The sequence below is a fragment of the Myripristis murdjan genome, chromosome 23 (assembly GCF_902150065.1).
Source record: "Myripristis murdjan chromosome 23, fMyrMur1.1, whole genome shotgun sequence".
NCBI classification, from domain to species: Eukaryota; Metazoa; Chordata; class Actinopteri; order Holocentriformes; family Holocentridae; genus Myripristis; species Myripristis murdjan.
This window is the reverse complement of record NC_044002.1, coordinates 9992903-10017001: the sequence shown is the minus strand read 5'-3', so window position 1 is coordinate 10017001 and position 24099 is coordinate 9992903. Positions and strand designations below refer to the sequence as shown.

The 24099-nt window shown below is 44.8% G+C and overlaps 2 protein-coding genes across 2 annotated transcripts in view; one reads left to right on the top strand and one right to left on the bottom strand.

Annotated features, from left to right (window-relative positions):
• The window catches only part of snd1 (staphylococcal nuclease and tudor domain containing 1), a 191369-nt gene that overhangs the window by 70005 nt on the left and 97265 nt on the right, over nucleotides 1–24099 (top strand). The gene's annotated exons all lie outside the window — the stretch shown is intronic.
• Nucleotides 14315–18871, bottom strand: lrrc4.1 (leucine rich repeat containing 4.1). The gene has a single exon (XM_030045401.1). It carries the CDS (start codon nucleotides 17497–17499, stop codon nucleotides 14686–14688), a length of 2814 nt encoding a protein of 937 aa, XP_029901261.1. The 5' UTR covers nucleotides 17500–18871; the 3' UTR covers nucleotides 14315–14685.

The following is a 24099-nucleotide window of genomic DNA, read 5'->3' as shown; positions in this document are numbered from 1 at the left end:
GGCCTGACTTGCACCTCCTTTGTGATGCTGTGTGCGCAGATTACTTTTAGTTAACTGCTACCTCTCTAAGGTTTGCCATCTTTGACCCTGAGCCTCAAGGAGTACACACTGTGTAACACACACAGACACACACACAACCCCCTCGCCTGCTGCATCCCCCGCTGCGTCCCCCTCTGAGCTGTTGCCTGCAAGGTGTTTGTGATCTAAACGTGAACACAGTTTGACACCATTACCAAAAGGAGGATTTGATCAGCATCAGAGGCAAACTTATCAGACTCCCTCTGATATCATTGATATTCACGATTGGCAAAGGAATTCCATTTCAAGGTTGGCTATTTTTTACCATTACAGTACAGAATCATGCTTATAACACAATAGGGGTTTATTAAAATTTCTAATCTAGAATTTTAATGACTTCTCATTGACATTCACGAGAGGAAAAGGGCTTAGATTTCCAAGGGTGCACAGTGGTAAGTAGTCTACACCATAGTTAGTAGAATCTCTGATGAATAAGCCTGAGGATATGACTTTAGGCCTCAATGCTTTATTAGATCGATCGTGTTCTATTGATGACTGTGACACATTAGAACAATGCATTTGACAGTTTTGACAGTACACACACCCCTGCCTCTCTCTTCATCTCTGCACCTTACTCAACATTGAACGCACTGAAGGAATCATTGATTCTCTTTTTATTGCTTTGCTACAGCTGTAACTGTGGCTGTACTAATAGTAGTTTCTCAAATCTTGCCTGCATATGCAGAGCCTATGAGGCATTAATGAAAAATGATTTCCCAACAATAACTAATGTCAGTGCAAGATGTTTTTTGTGTGTGTGTCTTTTTTTTTTTTCCCTCCCCATGTATGTGCATGCCGGCAAATGCGCAAGCTCAGAGCAGATACCAGCCTCTTAGTAGTGCTGATGGTTCCCTTGACAACACAGCAGTTGCAACACATTGGCAGGGTCCTGGCTCTAGGGTTAAAACACACACATACATACACACACACACACACACACACACATACACACGCATACACACGCATACACACACAGGACAGCTGTCATGATAAAAAGGGCCAATCTTCTCTACCTATTTCTGTTTATTTCCTCACTCTTTCTCCCTTCTCTCTTTTCATGTGCAGCGTTTACATATGTTTGATGCAGTCCAACGTATACACACATCCAGGTCATCCTCACCTGCGCCCCTCCCATTTTCATATGTGTGTGTGTATATTTCATGTCTGCCTTCCACTACTCGCTCGATTGAGTTGTCAACATCTAGCCCCTGCTATGTAAAGGTCACACATGCCTGGACCTCCTTTCCCTTTCTTTCTCCTCTCTTCTTGCTTTCATTGTCACAAGACCCACACGTGTGCGTGTGTGCGCATGCGTGCGTGTGCGTGCGTGCGTGCGTGTGCGTGTGTGTTATGTGTAGGCGTCATCAGTTGCAGCAAGAGGCAGCATAGCCTCAAAGATCTCCTGAATAAATAAGCGCAGAATGAAAGGAAGGCCAAAAAGAGAAGAGAGATTTGAGGCAGTAATCCTGCACCAGCTTACCCCAGCATAGCGCAGTGACCTCCTCATGCCTGTACCACCTCCTCTCCTCGCCTCCTCTTTCCCTCTATGCCTCCCTCCCACTTCTCCTCTCACTCCCTTGCCTCACATCCCTCACCAACAATCAGAAGGGCTATCTAAGCGGCGGCTGTTTCTGCGATCAGCCTCCCTTTTCTTTCCCAGCCTCCCTTCTCTGTCTGCCTCGCTCCCTCCGTTCTCCCACAGGAGAGTAGGGGGCTCGAAGGGAAGGACAAGCCTGGCAAAATCTTTTCAAAAAACCAATGGGGATAGGGCTCGCAGCTTTGAATACACACAGATAAAGCTAACGGCAGGAGTGGGCGATGAGGAGAGAGACGTGTGTTTTTGTGTGTGCGTGCGCGTGAGGGCGTGCACAAGCAAGCAGAGTTTCAAGTGAGGCTAGCTATAGAAATGTAGTTTCTTTAAAACCCTTCGCTGGCTGAATTGCTTTCCAAATGTGTGGGGGTGTTTTGCAGGGGGAAGTTCCAAGAAAGACTAGCTGGGGTGCTGCAGTTTCTTAAAATGCTTTTCTTGCCAGCTGAATCCTTTTTAAATTGAGCGGATGCGCCTCTGTGTATGTATGTGTCTGAAAGATGATCTGCTTCTCTGCATACTGATCAATACTTCCCAGCCCCAGATGTCATTACCTTTGATGTTTCTGGCTGTCGGTCTGCTTGTCTGTCTATGCATCTGTGAGGTGAAGCTATCAAATGTAATTGCTAGAGGAGGAAGCATATGGTCGCTTGATGAAGATGACATGCTCCCTGTGCTGTAGACTGCTCATCTAGCCTGTCCTTTAACACTGGGGGGGCAGTTCAGTGAAGGAGAGCGCAGCCCTCCATTTCCAGCAATTAGGCTTGACTGCACCTTTTGTAAGAACACACTTTCCAGCACACGTATGGACAGGTGAGGACACACACACGCACCTGTTACATCCAGTGCTCTTGTCACTATTGTAGCTGACTAAAGAGAATGTTTGTGTGTGTCTGTCTATATATGTGTATGCGTGTGTGTGCCAGTGCTGAAGTTCTTTAATTGCACAGTTCTGGCATTTGTGCTCAATTAGACTGATGCGGCTGTCGCAGACAAGGTGCTGCACCGCCTGTGAGACGGCGCCGCACACATTCACGCCTCATTAAAAAAAAAAAAAAAAGGTGTTTGTATGTCTGTGTGATGTGATAAATATTCACACTGAAGCAATGATGTTGTGTGTATGTAAGCCAATCAGTCACTCCACAGTTCTGTCCGTTTCACCGAGTTTCACAGAGAGTGACAGTGTTAGCAAGATGTCCTTGGACTGTTCTACAAAGAGCTAAATGTTATCGCCGTGGCCTCCGCTGCTCTCATAGTCCTGACATTTAGCATGAAAGTCTGACACACACATGGGTGCTTGCACACATACATTTTTATATTACTGCTCCATATTGTGTGTCTGTCTGCCACCTCATTGCAAGTCGTTTGCCACTTTTGGCTGAGAATTACTCTGATACATGCACACACAGAATTATTATCTCCTGGAACAATACTAATAGATGCATGTACTGCTGTGAGCAAACAGTTTGTGCCTGCACTGCCAACAAAGTGGGAGGGTGATCGCCTGCCAAGTCTCTCGTCCTCTGAGCCTCCTCTTTTACTCTTGTCCCTTCATCTCCTCTCCTCATCCTCTTCCTCTTTCCTCCTCTCCTTTCCCCTCCAATCTTCTTCCCTGAACCACCGCCTCCTCCCCTCAGTTCTCTCCTCTCATCCTCCTCTTATCCTCTTCTATTCCTGGACCCCTCTCCTCCCCCGAGCCACCTCCTCTTCTTCCTTCTCCTTCTTTGTAAACTTCATAATATTAAAACCTCCTTAGAGTGGCAACTCTATAGACCTTATTTTATCTTCTGTGTTATATATTCCCCTCTTAGTCCCTGCAGAAGCAAGCCAAGTTGTGATTCATCGACCACCAGTAAATTTTGGTGTCAGAAGCGAGCCTTTTTCAAGTGTAACCCATTACGGCCATGTTTACATTCCACGCTGTGTTTTTGTTTTTAGATATAGGGGTATCTGAGTCATGAAAGTATGCTCTGATGTTTTCCCTTCATCTCCCCTCTAGAACTCACAACTGGGATTAGAGTAGTTTTACCACAACATCATAACTCTAAGTGATGGACAAACACACCACAAACATGTAAGCACACACATGGCTCTTTGATGTCTCAAGTCGTCTTTAATTAGCTGGAGCAATGGACAGGAGAGGGTTGAGTAGCAATGCACCAGGCTGTGTATCTAATTATTTGCACTCCCGTTAGGCAGGTTCTCTCATATCAAGCAGGGCAACAAGGTCACACCCTGCTTGGAGCCACGTGGCACCTCTGTTTCACCTCTTGCAGGCCAAGATAGGTTCTCTGCTCTGGTGCTGTAGCATTTTGACTGCAGTTGATCAAACAATTCTTAATCAAAGAATGTTGGTGAAATTATAGAAAACAAGTTTGACGTGTTTGCATGTTTGCACTAAAGGGGTGGAAAAGCATGTAATGGTTTAGTTGGAGACCCCGTTTCACTTCCACATATAGTGATATTTTGGTTCTGAGATATAATTTTCAGCCAAAACAATACAGTAGCATTGGAAAGTCATTATTGGCATACATATATCAAACACTAACCAAAACATTGGTATGAAGTGGTGAAAATTCACATCTGAAAAGAACCATGTTGGCACAGTTTATTTTTTTCATACCTTTGAGTAAAATTAATTGATCTATTTCCCTCTCTTGCTGTTAGGCATTGGACCTTTGCTTTATGCATGCAGTTTCTAGGGTCAGAGGTTGCAGTTGCTATAGGATGAGCAAGGTTGACATAGTACTTATTTCCTTGTTCTTAAAATGTTTACAATAACCATCTTTTTAGGTGCTCAAGACACAACATTAAAAAAATGTTACAGTTACAGTAGAGTGCTTAGCTGACTTTGAGTGTCACCTCTTTATGTGTGATGTTAATAAACAGCAGGTTTTAAATAAACTCTCTTGGCTGCTTTTCTGGGATAGCATGTGCTTTAATCATAAAGTTCAGGTGGAATAGTTAGACTGGCACAGGTTCACACCGAGTCACTCATACACACAAGTGCTCTTCAAGTGAGGTGAATACCCCTTGAGGCTTGACCAAAGGCCACTTGACAGCATGGTGCATGTTTACATGTATGTGAGTGCACATTTATGTTTTCTAACCCAGATTACATGGAATTTTCACATATAAATTCTAAGAAATCTCTTCATCAATCTTAAATTTGCCATTTGTCTTCAATTCTGTTGCTAGCACATTCTTAGATGTTCTTTCCCTGAAAGAGAAATGGATCAGTTGTATCCATTCTCCTTACAGTAATCTACGCTGCCTGTGTACTCCCATTTCTTTGTTACATTTAAGAATTTAAGAATAAGAAAGGAAAAAAGGCAATGAGTTCAGTGCTTATAAATAGTTTTTTGAACTACTGGTACCATATGAACACCCACCCCACACCCACTCTCATACAGTTTCCTCTTAAGTAGTCACTGTATTTTAGCTTTTATTTGTGCTCCATTAAAACTTTCAGCTAGGATCAGGGCCTAAGCCCTATTATGTCAAAATGTGTGAGCTTTGTCATTGTATCTCTGCATTTTGGATTGTATAGATAATATCTATGCTTTTTTCCATTCATATTGGGTAATATTGCACAGTTTGATAGTTTATAAATAAATTGTCTCAAGTACATAAGAAAGGTCAGCTACCCATACTGCCGTGGGGGGACCACTGCAGAAAGAGGTTGATTATTGATTTGTTTGATCTTTAAAGATCACTGCTGACCCTACTGCACACATACACAAACACATGTATACACATAGCCGAGCTGCCCTTCTGTATACACAAGCACGCACGCAGCAGTTTGCTGCAGTGCCTGAATCACCCTGCCGCTACAAGAAAACTGTTTCAAACTGTGGATGCTGTATGCAGCTAGTCAGTGCTTTCATCTCCATGTTACTTTCAAGTCCTGCTCTGCACTCAGCAATGCACGTTTCCTCAGTGAGGCCTTGGTATTAGCTCACTGCTTGTCATGTGAGAGTCCACATCAATGTAATAACTTAATCCTACGGCTCCTATAGAACTAATGCAGTGCTCTCCTTCGCTGTGTCATATAGAGGCCTGTTGTCTACTGCAATCACCTCATCAAGCCTCCTCTCTCAAGCTCTTTTCTCCTTCTTTTATCACTCTCCTTCTTGTCTCTCTCCCCCTCTTCCTGCCCCCCTCTCTATTTCTATCTCACCATCTCTCTCTCTCTCTCTCTCTCTCTCCCCCTCCCTCCTACTTGCTCTCTTTTTCTCATATTGCTTCAAGCGCTGTAGCACTCCTGTCCTATGACACAGTGAATCAGGGCGTCTTTGATAGCGCACCGCCCTCGCTATCCACCTCAGTTAATTTTCTTACCTCCATCTGTCTTTTTTTTTTCTCTCTACCCCTTTCTTTGATGTCTTGAGCAATGCAGGAGACCATTTTGTCACCCCAATTCCACCTCTCCACCACTACCAAAATGTCTACACCCCAAATAAAGTCATTTTCATCCCAGAAAAGATGAAATCCCAGAAAACTCTTTCCACCATCCGCTGTCACCCCCCTTCACATCCCCCTCCCACCCCGCTCGTTTCATGGAACATCAAACGACCTCCAGGCTTGCAAGAAGTGATGTCTTTTTTTTCCTGTTTTTTTTTTTTTTTAATCCCGTCTTCTTCCATCCGTAGTTTTTACATGCACAGCATTAAAGCAAAGATTTGTTCATTTTCTTATTAAGGCGCTGCCAGACTCAGTGTGTGCTTTCTGTCATGTGCACGCAGACACGCATACTGTGTTTGCAGGAGAAGGTGCAGAGTGTTGTGGAGGCTAAAAATGTCCTCCTACTAAGCTGAGCAGGGGGGCCCAAATAAACATGGCGTGGAGAGCCACACTAATGATCTGGAGGAGAGCCGGGGATTAGAGGGGCTGCCTGCACAACACATATGTGAAGAAATGAAAGGTAGTGAGGACCATTTCTTGGTTTAATCACAGTGGAACAGGGAAACTGACAGCTAAAGCATTTACAACATGTCTACTTACAGTTACTGTTTGGGGTAGGCAGTTGATTGAGCTTTATAAAAGTATGTAAAGACATTTCGTAAAAGTAATGTATTAAATGCTTTTGAACTATGTGGTTGACAATATTTATTTATTTATTGGCATGCTTGTGTGTTTATGTGTCCTCGTGTGTTTCCGTGTGAGTGATTGAAAGCTGATCCTGAACATAGTAGCCTGGGTGATACTGCCCCTGTGAACAAGATTTCTATCCGGATGGTAAATCTTGACAAAGGCAGTGAAATTACTGAGCAGTGACTTTGTTTTCCCAGCATGTGTGTGTGCTGTTGTCTTCACACATGCTCAAAAACCTCAACACCTATCCTGGAGTGTGTCCACATGTTTGCTGTTCTCAGTGAACATGATTTACGATACACACGCACACCCACATACACCCACATACACACACACACACACACACACAAACACACACACACACACACACACACACACACACACACACACACACACACACAAATACAGCCCCCTCAGTCTCAACAACTGGACAGGGGATCATAAAAGTAAGGCTCTGTCTTCTCTGGCTTCTAAGAAAACAGAAGAACGTTTTTCACCCAGCAAAAGGGTAGTAAAATCTCTCTCACAGGGAATAACACACTTGATTGGTCCTCTACACAGCAAGAAAAAAAAAAAAGAAGAGTGCAGCCCAGCAAGCGTGTTGTCTTGCAAATCTAGACAGGAAAAAAAGACCAGTGATATAAAATATCAAAAGTTCAAAGTTAAAAAGTTAAAATGCTGTCTCTGTGTGTGTGTGTGTGTGTGTGTGTGTGTGTATGTATTTGTCCGCCATTAATCTCTCACACTACTGGGCCTATCGCCCTAAAAAAATAAAAATCTCTCTCTCTCTCTCTCTCTCTCTCTCTCTCTCTCTCTCTCTCTCTCTCTCTCTCTCTCTCTCTCTCTCTCTCTCTCTCTCTCTCTCTCTCTCTCTCTCTATCTATCTATCTAGATATAGATAGCTCCCTTTTCTATCTATCTGTCTATCTGTCTGTCTGTCTGTCTGTCTGTGTATATATATAGATAGATATAGATAGCTCCTTTCTTTTTTTGTACACAGTTATGATCTAGTACCCCTCATGGTTGTGGTGATTCAAAACCTCTGAAAAATCTATTTTTACTGCAATTAAGTGTTAGCTCCTCAGCTGTTTTTTCCACCTAAGACCGAGGCCACTTAGCAGGGGAAGTACACAGGCACTGTATGTCCCCTTCTCCAGTGCTCAGACTTAGGCCCAAAAACAGCTGAGGAGCTAGCACTCAAATGCTGTATAAAACAGGTTTTTTGTTAAAGGTTTCAAATCACCACAACCAGTAGAGGTCCTCCTATAGTAATAATGCTTTACAAAAAATATTAAGCTGATCGACCTAGTAGTATGCAAAATTAGCTGCAGACAGATACAGGACACACAGGACAGAAAAACATGGTTAAACACATGATCTCCTCCAAGCTGCCGCCTCACAGAGATTGAAAAAAAAAAAAAAAAGCTCACATAACCCACCTGCCATTCAATCTAATTTTTAGCAGCAGATTCTGTGTGAACTTGACTGCAGTATGTATCTCAAATACACACTTTCGTCATGCACCTGTTCAACACTGCAGCCTTACAGCACTGGGCCTGTAGCCAATGGTATACTGTGATGAATATCTATCTTTCGCCTGTATTGACCTCAATAACAACAAATCATACCACCAGCTGGTCATTGAATATGGCTATTTGCATTGATTTTTCACAGGGTCAAAGTCTAATGCAGCAGCAAACATCAACTCGCCTCCACCATTTTCTTCACTCTCTTACTCGTATCCTCCTTATTTCTCTCCTTGCTTGACATTACTTGATGATTCAAGAAAAGACATCCTTCTCAGTGGAGAGAGATCACACACATTATTTGATGACAAAGCCTGGCTACTAACGGCGTAAGGTGTTTCATTTTTCTTTTCTGCATAGCCCACCCCATTTTCTCACGTTGTCCAAATGACCCTGGCCTTGTTCTCTGCATGGATCATATGTGGCCTCAGCCCTTAGCTCTGCATCCCGTCCAGTCCCTCTATTTGACATTAGGACCAAACAGTTCTCTGGCCCTGACTCATGTTGACTCACAAGGCAGTATGCTCCCAGGCCTGCTTAGAATAGCCTCCTGTCTGCTCCACTAGCACACTGGCTAGTGCACGCACACACACACACACACACACACATTCACACATACAGTCTCTAGTACAAACACTTTAGCATACACACACTAACACACAAACTTGCACAATCTCTTATTGGAGCTTGTGTGATGCAAGAGGAAAGAATGTAACAGTAAGGTGGGCATCTCATCAGCTATACTGATATTACTGAATGCAGGGCTTTAGTAGATAAACGACGGTTGCGATGGCCATTACAAGGCCTATTGGTCTAGGTCATTCTAATGTGAATAATACTTTATTATCGCCATTCTCTGCACCTCAGTGCATAGTAATTTACACAGGGTGAGAAAAAATATCTTCAAACGCAGCAAAATAAATGGGTTTTAAAATACCTTGCCAACCCTTTTAAGTCCAGTTTGAGCTTAATCTTGAAACGGAGTTGTTGAGGAGAGTTCTTTGTATTTGGTTTCAGGATGTTTTTCCCTGCAAATTAAAAGGCTCTGACTTTGACCTGTTTAATTCGATGTCCTCTTGATCGCAATGAAACACACACATGCGTGCACAGTGGCAGCTCCTGTCGTCCCTGCAGTTCCATTTGCTCTGACCTCTTGATCTTTCTGTCCTCCCCCCCTCCCTCTTCCTTTGCCTCCATCCCTCAAGTACCCCCAGCGGTCCAGTCCATTACTGGTATCAGCACTTCAAATCTACTGTACTCTGCCGTGGCCGTGGTAACACCATCCTCCTACCCCTCCCCCTCTCCCACACCTCCTGTGGCGCAGTTCAGGCTGTGCACAAACCATGCGGGAGCAAAAGAGAACCAGGCTATACAATATCCCCACTTCCATCTCTAGCTGGCACTCTTGCATCACGTTCGCTCTACCTCCTCTCCGTTGCTTTCTCGCTCGCTGTCCCTTTCTCTTTCTACTTCTCTTTCCCCTTTCTTGGTGTCTCTGCCCCTGTCCCTTTCTCTCATTTTCCATTTTGCACTCTTTGTATCTTTTTGTTTTTTTTTCTTCTTTTTGTACTTTATTTTTCCCTCCCTTTTACCCCCACCCCCCTCCATCCTTCTCTTTTCCTGTTCCTTTGTGTGCTGTGGCTTCTCTCTCCCTCCATCCTTCCTTCCCGCTCTCGACCCCCCCCTCAGTTTTGGTTCTTATGTATTCTATTCCATTTCTTCTCCCAGAAACCCTTTATCTATTATCACCCAGCTTATCCAGCTCCGCCACATTTTCTCTTTGCATATCTTCTTTTTTCTGCTGTTGCCTGCTTTTTACTTTGTAATTCTGCTTAGTTATTTCTGCCCTTTACCTTTTCCCTTTTTATTCTTGCTATATTGACCAGTGTCGGTGTGTGTGTGTGTGTGTGTGTGTGTGTGTGTGTGGGTTTTATTGTATCTTTCCCTGGGTCCCTGTGTTTCCTTTGTCCTCCTCTAACTCTCCTGTCATTCTTTTCTTTTCCTCTCTTCTCAAGCTCTGTGAGCTGTGGCTAAATAGGTGCATCTTGCCTTGCTTCCTCTTCCAAATGACTTCATGATTGCTAATGAAGCACCCAGACAGAAAAACAGGATGGGAAGGAGCAAGAGACGTAGGGAGTGTTTCTCACTAAGACAGGCCCTTCATCGGCTGACCAACTGATTGGCCAGTGGACTGACAACCCAGTAGCGATGTTGACTCATTGATTAGTATGAAATGGCCCAGCATAGCGTGGCATCTCTAATATATGACCACATAGCACATCATAGCTTGGTATGGAACAGTATGGTGCAGCATACTGTAGTTAAGCCTCATAATACTGTGCTACAGTGTGGCATAGCCAAGTGCATTGCAGTGTGGCAAAGCTTTGGACAGAAACCACAACACAGCTTAATGCTTAATTCAGTGCTTTACATCTGTTGGTGCAGCTGCAGTAGAACCTCGATTATCCAAACCCCTCAGGAATTAAGGTGGTGGTGGTGGTGGGGGACATATTTAATAACATATATTATTGATGTGTTTCCAAACATTTTTGTGGTACAAGTAGCCTTTAAGCCACATAACAAATATGTACTCTAGGTCTGGCAGTAAAATTACAGCTGTCCACAAACAGTGTGAGACAACGGCAGCATCACAGAAATCACTTACTTTGGCTGCGGCACACATGCACACGCACATGCAGGAACAAACTGACCAATTACTAAGAGACTTATGTTCTGGTGAACAAATAGCCTTTAAACCAGCACAGACATTAGGTCCTACATCACAAATATGTAGGCCTGCCAGTAAAACAGCAGTTGTTTGCAAGCACTTTGTGACAATGCCATATCACTTGTGGTGGTGACATACACGCACACAGGAACAAACTAACCAGTGAATAATAGACCAATTTACTGGAGAACCATACTGTAACAACAACAGAATTAAATCGGTAGGCCACTGGAGAGTAGTGTACTGCTTGTAGTGGGAAGGAAAACAAACAAACTACCAGACAAAAAAGAAGAAATGGCCGTGTGTGTTGATGGGTCATTCTGTGTAATTGGGGGTTGGTTTATCGAGGTCCTGCTGTATTCACAATCTCCCCAAAATCATTTACACTAAGCATTTGGATACAACAAAAACACACAGATTCATACTCTTATTTTTTCTACCTGTTTGAGCATTTATCTCATATGCCTCACCTGAGGGACAGTTGGGAAACTGCTTTCTGCTTTTATATAGTTATGTTGTCAAAACAATTGTGTGTCAAGAACAGGAGCTAGAAACAAAGGCACATAGTCTGAGATGTGAGTCAGCATAATGACAAATGGGCTGTATGACGTGTGCATGTTAAATGTGAAGTTTGGATTGTTTTCCCTGCTCTTTCTCTCTCCTTTTTCCTAATGCTCCCTCCTGTAATCCCTCCACTTTTTACTTGTTTCATAAAAACAGGCTTTGAGTCATCAACAGAAATAGAGGGGGAGAGAGAGAGAAAGGGAGAGAGAGGGGTGTGGCTGATTTGATCCTGTCTGATTTTTGCCTAAGTGACCAGCGCTGATGGCCCTGGGTGCACTGCAGTGGGTTATATTTATCCCAATAAGATGACAGTGGGTGGACAGGAGGACTCTCCTTCTGGGATCCTGACAAGACATCATGATGTGGTCAGGAGTCCCACCACTTAGATTATAACCCTACGCTTGCATAGACCTAAATATGTGGTCCTTCTTAGTGCTTATCATTGTTACTCAGGTGTATGCATGCATAGCCGTGGTAACTCTCCCCTAATCTCTCTCTGCCTCTCAATACTCATTGTTGACTCATTGCGGATATTTGCATATCCACAATGAGTCCTTGCTGTCACAAAGACTGTCCAGTGTGTTGCTTTACTTTTTTACTTTTTTTATTTTTTCAAAGAGAATTTTTCACACAAGGTTGTGCTTTCCTTGTCTATATAGCCTGTCAGTTTTTTGCTTGTAATTTGCACCTCCCCAATGCTTGTTGGAGGTTTGCGGGGCCACTGTGCTTGTCCCCATAAATTAGGTTACTCTAATTAGGCTACCCTCTTGATCAGTGTCATATCCTTCGCAACCTAGCAACTTAGCATAATGGTATGGGACAATTAATTATGGATGTCCACAAAAATGGCTGGATGTACAAAAAGAATATATATATTGTTTTTTCTTCAGTTGTTCTTTTTTTTTTATCTCTTCTCCCTCACTTTATCACTCTCACAAACAACACATATCACTGTCCCCTTCTGACAGCCTTATAACCCCAGGTTAAGCATGTCAAGCCCTTCAAGCCTTCAACTAACCGCTAGCGCTTTCTGTGTTGCGGAATGTGGACTACTATCACTCCTTTCCTTCTTCCCACCCTCGTTATTCTTATATCTACTTCATTTTCACTATCACAAAGGCATGAAAAGGCCACAGTAAAAGGAAGGCAAGAAAAACTCTGATATTGCCCTGATGGCTATTCCAGGCACTTTCCCCACCCCTTTCTCCCTTCTAAATGTTGTTGACCGGTTATGTAAACTGTTGACAACAACTTCTAGGCCAAAGCTTAGTAGAAGCCTCTTACTTTGGCTCTACTGACATCATACCTTTCCAGAAGCAGTTTTTTTTTTAATGTAATTTATTTTGGTTTACATTGTTTAAGTATTATATAGATTCTTGGGGTTTGTTTCAGAGGTGTGTCTGTAGGCTGTGTGTGTCTTCAGCCACTCCCTAGGAACTCTCTTGCAGTACTCTCCTCACATCTGACCCTGACCCTCAACATGTTACTTGTATCTTTCACTGTTGTGTTGCTCATCATCATCTGCACTGTTCTTTGGGTTTTTAGATAGTTCTGAGACTGTCATAATTAGCCTGCTTAAGTAAAAGGAGAGAGCGACAGAGAAAAACAGCAGCAGTAGTGATTGCACTGCTTAGTTGTAGAGTCCTTCACTCTGTGGCTTTCAACAAACAAACCATCCCACCTGCCCAAGAGATGCCTTGTAACCATTGTGCATGTTGTATGTCATCATTCTCTGTTAAGCAGAGTAGTATGAAGTTATATTATGATTGAGGAGTGGGTATTGTTGAGGATGAAGAATGCACATTTAACAGCGAGACCCAAATGCATTTGTCACCATAAAAAGCTCCCACACTGATTGATGAAGGCACAACAGCTGGCAATGCAATGAAAGAAAAATGAGGATCTATATTTTTTGGCAAAGTGCAAGACAGTCTTAACTCCCAAATGGTATTTCACCTGAATTCGTCACCCCCCTTCACTCATTAGTTACACGATTAATAACACCAGTTAAAGACATTAAAAAGAGCCATATACAACACTATCAGCTCACATCAATCAAAAGCATTGTGTAACCAGCGTTTCAGTTATTTAACATTAGGAGCTGTGACAGCAGTGCATTTCTACACATGGGCAGTTATGGACACAGCATTCTTCAGTCTGTTCTCCTTGTTCTTGATGCATTTGTAGAACTTTAAAGCTGACAGATTAAACACAGACTTTTGATCAGTCACACCTTGATGAAGCACCATGACACTCACTAATGGTACGCAGATTGAACAAGCGCTTCCTTTACACGTAAAGGCAAAGGAGGTGTTAAGAAATGTTTAAAAAAAGCAACAGCTACTTCTGCACCATGATTCATTCAGCCTGAGTCATTCAGCACACGTAGGGTTAAAGTATAGCTGCAGCGTCTTACTGCAGTGTCTAAAGCATTTGGCTGATCGCTACAGTATACGCCAGGAGAAAGAGGAGAAAGAAAAAAAACATCTCTCTCTAATGCTTCTTTTTTTTCTTCCAAAAATCCTTTTTATTGCATTTATAACATTTGGCACAGTACAAATTCATGGTGCTTTTACAAGATAAACCTGTAAAGATCGACACTGACCTTTTTCTGTTTTTGTTAAAGAAAGTCTTCTCGGTATAAATATTTTTTCTTTTCACTGCATTCTCTGTAGCATGGTTTAAAAATCACACAGAATGCCCCTTTTTTTAAAACAAGACTACCCTCATTTGTCAAAGTCAAGACAGCATCTTAAACAACTCATCGTTTTTTTTTTTTTTTTTAAATAGAAGTTACAAGTTAGAAAATAGTTTCAATTTATTTCTTTTTAATATATGTTTCTCTCTCACCAGCCCATGGTAGTTTCAGTTTTTCCATGTATATATATATATTTATATATATATATATATATATATTTATTTATAAGCATGTACAACAAGAAATCATCAGTCTCTTTAAGTTTGCACTCTGTACAAAAGTAGTTCCTGTCCTTTTTTTTGTTGTTGTTGTGCATTCTATTGCATGATTTTATGAGAAAGGGAGGGAGGGGGCAGTAGGACAGGGCTGGCAGGGAGCTTGGGATGGTGTGGGAGGCTTTTGGGGCCTTTTAAATCTGAGTCTCCTGTACCTTCTCCTTGGTGTGAGTTTTTATGACAAAGGGCTCAGCCATGGCTGTGATGGTGCTGGGCAAGGTTCGAGGGAGAGAGTTCCCAACATTGTTGTCTGTCCATTTTGCCCCATGGCCAGTTGGTTTATAGGTGTTATATTTGGGCTTTAGGGTGCTATAGTCCACCTTATGAGGGCTGTAGTCCACTTTGTGAGGACTGTAATCCATTTTGGATCTCTGGGTGTGGGGGCTAAAGTCAGATTTGAAGGCGCTGTAATCCGCTTTGTGAGTGCTGAAATCAGTCTTGAAGGCGCTGTAGTCAGCTGTGGTCTTATGGGGTGTGAAAGCATCCTTGGGTTTGTACATACTGTTGTCAGGTTTAGATCTCTGGGCATTGTAATCCGGTTTAGGTCTTGGGTGAGTGCTGCAGTTGGGTTTGAATGGACTGTATTCAGCTTTAGGCTTGGGATGTGTACTGTAGTCCGACTTTAATGGGCTGTAGTCATGTTTGGGTTTTGGTTGGGTGCTGTAATCTCTTTTAAATGGGCTGAAGTCAGTTTTCTGTCTCGGATGAGTGCTGTAATCTGGTTTGAAAGGGCTATAGTCCGTTTTAGCTATTGGGTGAGTTCCAAAGTCCGGTTTGTATGGACTGTATTCTGATTTAGGTTTGTGAGTACTATAGTCTTGTCTAAATGGGCTGTAGTCAGGCTTTGGTCTATGAAGGCTAAAATCTGGTGTGGATTTGTGAGTGCTGTAATCTGGGGTGGATTTGTGGCTACTGAAGTCCATAGTGGGTTTATATGTGGTATACTCTGCTTTGGGCTTGTGAAGGGTGAAATCGGGCTGGGGTTTGTACTCGGCCTTGGGTTTGTGAAAGCCATAGTCAGTCTTGTGGCTGATAAAATCCAGTTTGTGTATACTGTTGTGGTCTCGGATTTCGGGCAGTGCGAGAGCCGCCTCTTGAGCTGCAGATGCTGGTGGTGGCAGGTCCTCTTCATCCACCTGAATGATCTCCACAGTTCGGGCAGCCGCCACTGTGCTCCTCTGCTGGTGGCGCTTTCTCAGTTTGTAGAAAGCAATGAGCATGACAGCAGCCAGCAGCGTCACTGCCACAAAACATCCTATTATGATCTTGGTGGTCTTCATTACTTCATCTAGGCTGGGCCCAGATTTGCCTGGCTTGCTAGTGACACCTCGAGGCCCTGGCACCACAGATGGCTTGGCTGCACCTGGTGGGCTGTCTGTGCTCTGAAGCAGCACAGTGGGTGTGGAAATGAAGACTGGCTGAAAAACAGAGGGAGAGGCAGTTGTAGTTGTAGTCCCTGGGCCTCCCCCTCCTCCAGCTGCTCCAGCCCCAGCAGCAGAAGCAGCTGTGGTAGTGGTTTTGGGTTTGGGCATCTCAGTGGTGGGCCCTAAGATCTCCACAGTCACTGTGGTGAAGTAGCTCAAGTTGGATGTATTAAGCTCGGCCGCACTCACATTGAGGTAGGCTGAGGCATTGGAATTCCCAGCCGCATTGGACACCATACAGGTGTAGGTGCCTGTGTCGGCTGCCAGGACGTTGGAGAAATTAAGTGTACCGTCATTGAGGACTGATATTCTTGGGTGACTAGAGGCATGTGTCAGGATAGTCCCATTGGGTAGGAGCCAGCGCACTGAAGACATTGGGGCTGTGCGGCAACGAAATTCGGCTACTCGCTCGGCTGAGATGTTCAAGTCCCGTGGAGCATCCGCAATGAAGGGGGCAGAACACTGGAGAGCAGCACCCTCACCCCGGTCCACCTCCACCAGCTGTCGACCTCTCATGCTGGCAGGTGAGTGGCAGCGTCCACAGCAGGTAGAGTTAGTGGGGATGTACTCCCTTAGCCAGCGTGCTAACCACACAGCCTCACAGCCACAGTTCCAAGGGTTGTGATGGAGATGGAGCTCCACCAGGTACCTGAGCGGTGAGAACAGATCATGTGGCAAAGCGCTCAGATTATTGTGGGCCAGATTGAGCTCCACCAAAGAAGAAAGGTCATCGAAAGCATTACGCTCTATAACTGTGATCTGTGAGTTCATCACCCATAGCTTTTTGAGTGAACGGAGGCCTTTGAAGGAACCTGGCTTGATCTCTGGGAAGAGATTCTCTGAAATCTCTAGCTCCTCTAGTCCCTTCAGGGGGCTCAAGTTGGGCATATCGCCCCTTATGTTGCACATGCCCAGGTTGAGGTACTTCAGGTTTTGCAGTCCCTCAAAAGCTCCTTCTGAGATGTACTCCAGTTTCCTCAGCTCTCCCAGGTCTAGTCGCATAAGGGAGGGCACCCGGTTGAAGGCATAGGAAGGGATGCTCTCAATGGGGTTGTTCCTTAGCCAAAGTTCTCTTAGTTTAGACAGGTACTCAAAGGCGCCACTGGGCACCACTGTCAGCCGGTTGTCAAACAGCTCCAGCGTGTTGAGACTGGTTAGTCCATTGAACGCGCCCACCTCAATCTGCCGTATGGCATTGCGCCCCAGCTGGAGCACCTCAAGGTGGTGCAGGTGCCGGAAGGAGTCAGCCTGCACCGCCTCGATGGCGTTTTCCATTAGATTGAGGTGCCGCGTGTTGGCGGGAATACCTGGGGGCACACGGGTGAGGCCACGTCGTGTGCACACCACTTTCCCCTGCTGACTACTGCAGGAACACTGCGGCGGGCAGCCCTGGGGTCCTGAAGCCACCGCCGCCCCCGCCAAGGCCAGCGAGGCGCTGCTCCACGCTCGCGCCATCAGGAAGAATACACAGAGCAGGGCGGCTTTCCTGGCACGATGCACAGCTACCCGCCCCAGGAGACTCATGATGTGGCACGTTCATAATTCAGCATCATCCGGGGGGGAGGACGGGAGGGTGTTAGGGGTGGGCGTTTGGGGGCTTTTTGGACAGTGGAAATGGCAGGTTGGTTGTAGCGTTTAAGGAATTTAGGTGGGGGAGGGGGGGTGAAGTTGGCAGGAGGACAAGGGGAGGAGGTGGGTTTTGGATGCTTAGAAAGGGGCAAGAGGACTTGCCCTATCCTCAATTAAGCAGTACTTTTTTCCCCCATCTACTGTGCTCAGGGGCGGGAGGGGAGGGGAGGGAGGAGTAGGCTGGCTTCTCTGAAACGTGTGTATGAGAAGGACATGATGACAAATTAAGCAACCAAAAACCTTATACAAGACGGAAGGGAGGGTAGGGTGTTACAAATTGATGCAAAGAGGGGTTGAAACACTAGACACCTACCTCAAGTTATTATTACAGGTCCTTCAATTGAGATATATAGCTTCCCTCCTTTTTGCAATCACAGAAAGAGCTGTGGTGTTCAAATCAAATGTATATATATCCCAAGAGCAGCAAAGAAAGCCTTTTTATGCCTGCTCTGTAAAAACCGAAATCAATGCCAAAGAGCTTAACCAAGATGAACCCTGTTGTAAATCCACACATCCGAACAGAAAGGGTTGAAGGCCCTCTGTAAATGTTGTTTTTTCCCTTCTCCTTGTTAATTAGAAAAAGAAAAAAAAACTTATAGAAAGGAATCCAGTCAGGCTCCCAAAGCAGCAGTGTTCCCCTGCTCGTTTCTTGCTGTTGGCTCCTCTTCTCTTGCTTGTCCTTGGAATCCGACAGTCGATCCCCCTGCTAGACGCCTTCCCCAAGTCTCCATAGCACAGGCAACCGCGCAAACACACACAAATACTATCTTTTCTGCACACCGCAACCCAAGGCAGTGAGGAGGAAAAAAAGAGGGAGATAAGAGGGGGTGGTATTGAAGAAGAGGTTGAAGGATGAAAATTCCTCTGTCCTTTCAAATGTTCTTAGCCTTTTGTTTGTGTGGATTAGTTAGTGGGGGAGATGGACAAAGAAAAGACAAAAACCCAGACCCCCTCCTTTCTCTATTCCTCTGTTCACTTTTTAGTGGTCAATCAGTCGGTCGGTTGGTCAGTCTGACCCCCTCTCTTTCTTCTTCTCTCTTGCTCCCCCTGTCAGTGTGGCGTCGTGTCCACTTGATTTTTTTTTTCTTTTCCCGTTGTGCTCAGTGGGGGTTAAAAAGGCTATGCGACGCACGCTGCCGTCATTAGCTTCTTCCTCCTCTTAACTAGCCCCAAGCTCCAGCCTCGGCAGCCGTGGTAGCAACAGCAGCAAATGCGAACGCACACACACCATCCCCATACAGCACACAGCAGCAGTAGCGGCAGTAGCGCGCACACACAGCAGCAGCTGCAGCCTGCCTCCCGTGCACTTCCCAATAATCCGTCAATTTCTTCAGAGGGGGGTGGGGTGAGGGGTGGAGTGGGGGTGCTGGGAGGAGGGAGGGGTGTTGTAGCAGGGTTGAGCGAGGTAGGTTGGAGGGAGGAGGGGTGGTGCGTGGCGTTTTCAGAGAGCAGCTCGAAAACAATTGCAGCGTCGTAGGTAGAAGAAGCGCTCCTTCTTTCTCTCTCACTTTTTCTTTCTCTCTGGCTTCTTTTTTTCTTCTTGGTTTCTGGCTTTTTTTTGTCCTCTCCTCTTGCTGTTCAGCACCTCCTTGCTAATGCAGCATCCAAATGGGAAGAGGAGTGAAACGAGGAAGTCGAATGCTGGACGAACGCGCGGCTTACAGGCGTGACGTTAACAGTAGCGTCGATGTGGAAAGGATCCGTTGTAGCAGCAAGAGAGAGGGAGAACGTGCGGCAAGCTTGGATCTCTCTCTGTCTTACTCTCTCTCTTCCTCTCTGTCTCCCTCCCTCTCTCTCTCTCTGCAGTGTCCTGAGGTAGTTGGGTGAGCTCAAAGCACTCAGACCTTTTTAGAGTTCTAGCCCTTCAAAAACCCGTTTGCTCCCGCTGTCCTCCTCCCTGTTTTTTTATGCTCACATTCTCTTGTTCTATGGCTTTCTGGGGCTTCGTGTGGCTTAGGGGAATAGACAGGCTGTCTAGGCAAAAGGCAGAAATGGACAGCGGTGTCCCCACGGCAACCAGATTTTAACCCCCTCCACCCTGGCAATAATCCGGCCACTCCAGTGAGTCCGCCAAAGCTCTCCAGTGTTTCTGTGGTAGCAAAGGCAGATGGCTGGGACGCTCTTTCTCTCACTCTCTTACTCCCCCTCTCTCTCTCATGATGCTCTCTCTTTTGCCCTCCCTCCCTGCTCTCTCTCTCTCTCTTTCTCTTTGACTCTTTCTCGCTTTTTCTCCCTCTCCTTCCCTTGCTCTCACTCTTCCTGTTTTGTCCTTCAGTGAAAAAAAAAAAAAGGGGGGAACATGAATGTACTGCTGACGCATCCCGCTCGGAGCAGTGCTTTGGTTTGATGCAGTGTGTTTTGTGCATTAACTCCCCCCACCCACTCCACTCACACCCTCTTCGGTCTCTTTCCTTCTCCTGCTCACTCTCTCCATCACCCCTCTGTCTGTCACTTGCTTGCTCTTCCCCCTTCTCCCTGTCTCTTTCTTTTTTTCAACAATCTCACTCCAACGAGCTCACTTGATCCATCTCTTTTCAAAACTGCTGGTGGCTCTTTTTCCCCTGTTAATCCATTTCTCTCTGTGTCCTCTTCTTACTGTGTAGGTTTGTGTTTGTGTGTGGGTCCACCTCACCCCTACTATTTTGAGTAGTCTAATGGAGTGTTAGGATACGGAGCATTACCATGTACATAGAGAGAAGGTGTCATTTAAATTAAAGTGATAAACACTCTCCAATGATGAATGATTTCACTATCAACTATCACTATCACTATCAACAACGACTTGCTCTCTCTGACAGCCTGCCCCCCCGGCATCTATTTTTGGGCTGGGGGAGTGGGGGGTAGTTGGTCAGTTGTCCATTCCCAGGGGACCGCCACAGCTAACATGATGTTGGATGTGACGTGCTTTCTTGTGCATGCACATGCATAGTAGCAAGAGAAATGATTTCTGCTTATGTCAGTAACCATCAGATTAGGTTGAAATAACAGAAATTTAAGCTTCAAGACATTGCAGTCAAATGTTTAACTGACATGAATGTGACCAACATCTTATCTTTTTTTAAATATCTTTTTTGAAACTTCACTTGAATTTGCGTAGCCAATGCAAAAATAAATAAATACATAAAAAATAAATAAAATAAAACAAGACATTTAAACTCAAAGCACAAGAGGCGAGATATGAAAATGAAAAAAAATATATTTCTTTGCTGACTGAATATATACAAGAAAATAGAGGGGATGAAATAAGGAAAAAATGCTTTTCTGTCCCCATCTCTCCATACCTTTTGCATTTTTCTTTCATTTCCACTGCCCCTTGATCCCACTCTCCTCCATCATATCCGCCTGTGCAGGTAGTTAGAGTGCTCTAAACAGACAGGCCTTAACCCTCCAATTGAACACAAACTGTCGCTCCAGGTAGCATGCAGCCATAAAGGTCATGTTAAGGAAGGCAAACAGGAGAAAACAAGACATGTTTTACTTTCCTGCTGCGGGAGAAGAGGTGAAACTAACACACCCTACTGTCCCATCACCTTTCTGTCTCCAATGATTTGTACAAAGCTACATGTCCATTAAACTAGGAAGCAGTGTGGGTAATTGATGGCTGGTAAAGTCAGTCGTGACAATGCTGCTAGGTGTGTGTGTGTATGTGTGTTTGAGTTAGAGAGTGAGCACGAGTGAAAGAGGAGGGGAGGAGAGAAAGCACGCCAGCTAGAAAAGGTCACAGTGCCTGTAGCACAGTATGCTATTCCCACTGGCACAGCAGTATAGAGCTAACTCCTATATTATAAACACACACACACACACACACACACACACACACACACACACACACACACACACACACACTCACACACTTACACTTTCTCCTTGACTTGCGGTTGAATAGGAATGGGCTTCAATGAAGCACATGCAATGGTAAGGTGGCAGCCACAGGAGTATAGTGGGAGATTTTCCTGTATTGAGGAAGAAAGAACATTTTCTTCCCATTCCATAGGGATTCCCCAGTGTTGTGTATCTGGAGTGTGGTATCATGGGATGCAGTGCTGCATCCTCTTGATCAGACACTGAGCAAGTCATAATGGACTATTTGACTTCACCTTCCAATTCTGCTGTGGAGGTTTATGACTGACAATTCAACTCATCTACTTTCAGGATTCAGCCCTAGTGGTAACTGATGGCAACTGCTCAAATCAGATTTAGGACAGTCTGCATACTGGCACTGGCAGTTTTTGCATGTATGTGCGTCAGATGGTGCCTACTCGCCCGCCTGAAATGTGTGGTGTGTCACCGTTTGATGGGCCAGTGATCCAGAATGAGTTCAGGTTGTGCTTTACCCATCCTGTACAATCCGTCCAGAAAACTATCTAACCAAAATCACCCACTGACCCGTTATATGACCAAGCCTGCCAGGGTTGGTCTCTCCACTTTCCCCTTGTCCTATCTATTGCTCTTTATCTCATCTTTTCTCTTCTCATTTTCTTTGTAATGGGATATTCTGCTTTTTCACCACTAAGGGGACCTAGGTCATGGCCCCCCCAGGCACCCGAATGCTCCACTGACCCAAAGTGGCCACCCTCTTGTGTTTTAGTTCAGTGCTGACCCAGAATGGCCAACATGGCCTGTTTTTTTGCCAGACCCTGTGATCATGGCAAGGTTTTCTCAAGGTCCACTAACCTACAGAGACAGGCTGTATTTCTCTGTGTACGAGCGCATTTGTCTTGCTCACATGGTATTCCTGACATGAGCCAACAAGTCATCCAGAGCAGACCTTTAAAAGCTGGTGGCCTTGTTTTTTGTGTGTATTTAATGACATTGAGTAGTCAATATACACAGCTCTTGATGCCAGCTGGTAAAACAGTTTAGTTTTGTACAGTACATCCATGTCCAGCAATGGTCACAGCCTGAGGCTAGCAGTGATCCCGTGTTGCTGAAGTAACATACAGTATTCTGACAAGGAGAGTGTGGTCAGGCCCTGGCCTTACCTCTAGGACTCGTTGGTGGTTGACAGCTTGATGAGTTGTCAGATGTGTGGCACCCTCCCGCTGTCATGCCAGCCCCATGCCCGAGCCGTGCCCCCTGTGCTCCCTCTGCTTCACCCAAAGATTACCTGAGGCCAATCTGCGTCAGGTCACAAGGGCACTGGGTGTGGTTTGGGGGTACCGGGCGACCTAATTTGTTTCAACTCGTCTGTTAGTCAGTTGGCGTGTTCAAGGGACGTGTGCGAATGGTACAGAAATGGTCCCCCAGGGTGAGTGCCGGCACAAATCTGGGATGCGGCCAGTTGCATGTAGGTCAGCAGCTTGTGTGTGTACGTGTCCACAGTAGTTCCACTTGGGTGAATGTCCTGCAGTATAGTATAGCAGCAATACTAATCAGATTATAAGAATGTGTAGTAGAGTGATAGACGTAATGATAATGTCATTGCTCCTGCCATTGCCAGGATCCAGGATCCAGGATTTACACCATGGGTCTTTAGACAGTCTACATATGTTGTGTGTCTGCGTGCATGTGTGTGTTTTGTTCAAGGAGACAAGTGGCACACTATTTTTGGGCTTGTGTTGTGCTTTGAGAGCTGCTATTACAAATTGTTGCATTGATTTGTGTGTGAGCATACCCCCTAAGAACACAGTAATGTCCCAGTGGTTGCTTACTCATCAATTCCCACCATGTCAGTATATTATCTTACACTGTATTTTCAGGCTACAGTGCTCGTACATGTAAACACACGCTCACACACATACACATGCCAGCCTCTATCATCATGACCTTGAGCAAAGAGACTCAGGACAGACACTTCCTTTCTCGTTTTCATTTCAATTTCCAGGAATTAATTCTGCAAGAGATTACGTGTCCACGCACATCCACACACAGGCATGGTGCTATCGATGTCCTAGTGCAGGCTTAAACTGCTTGCCAGGGATGTTTTTCTGTTTATCTTTATTCCCATCTCTCATACACTCCCTCCAATTATATGCCAGAAAATCAAGAGATTATACCAGGCAATAGGATATGTTCATGGCTTTCGTCTGGTCCGGTTAAAAGAGCGGTTCATCCAGATACCCACATTCTCGCCGTCTGCTCTCTGACCTTATGTAGCCTCCACTTAACATACTATATGAATATTGACAACATTGTCAACATGACATTTTCTTTTAACACGTTTAGCTGACACTCCTATCCAGAGCATCTTTGGAGTAAGCGAATAATAAAGATGTTAAAAGGATAGGTTGGCCTTTTTTTTAAATCAAGACCTCATTTAAAAATTGTCTGGCATCATTTTTTTTTTTTTTTAGAATTATACGGAGCATAACTTTACCAGTTGCTTTAGTACTGATGAACCCAACGCCATGCTGTAGCTTTTCACCGGGCAATGGGGCAGTCCATTGGCACAGTTGTTCAAGCCTTCAAACCCATGATATACCTTTTCCAAAACAGGTAGCTCACAGTACATACACACATGGAAAGGGTTAGCTTCCTAGCATTATCTACATCCAA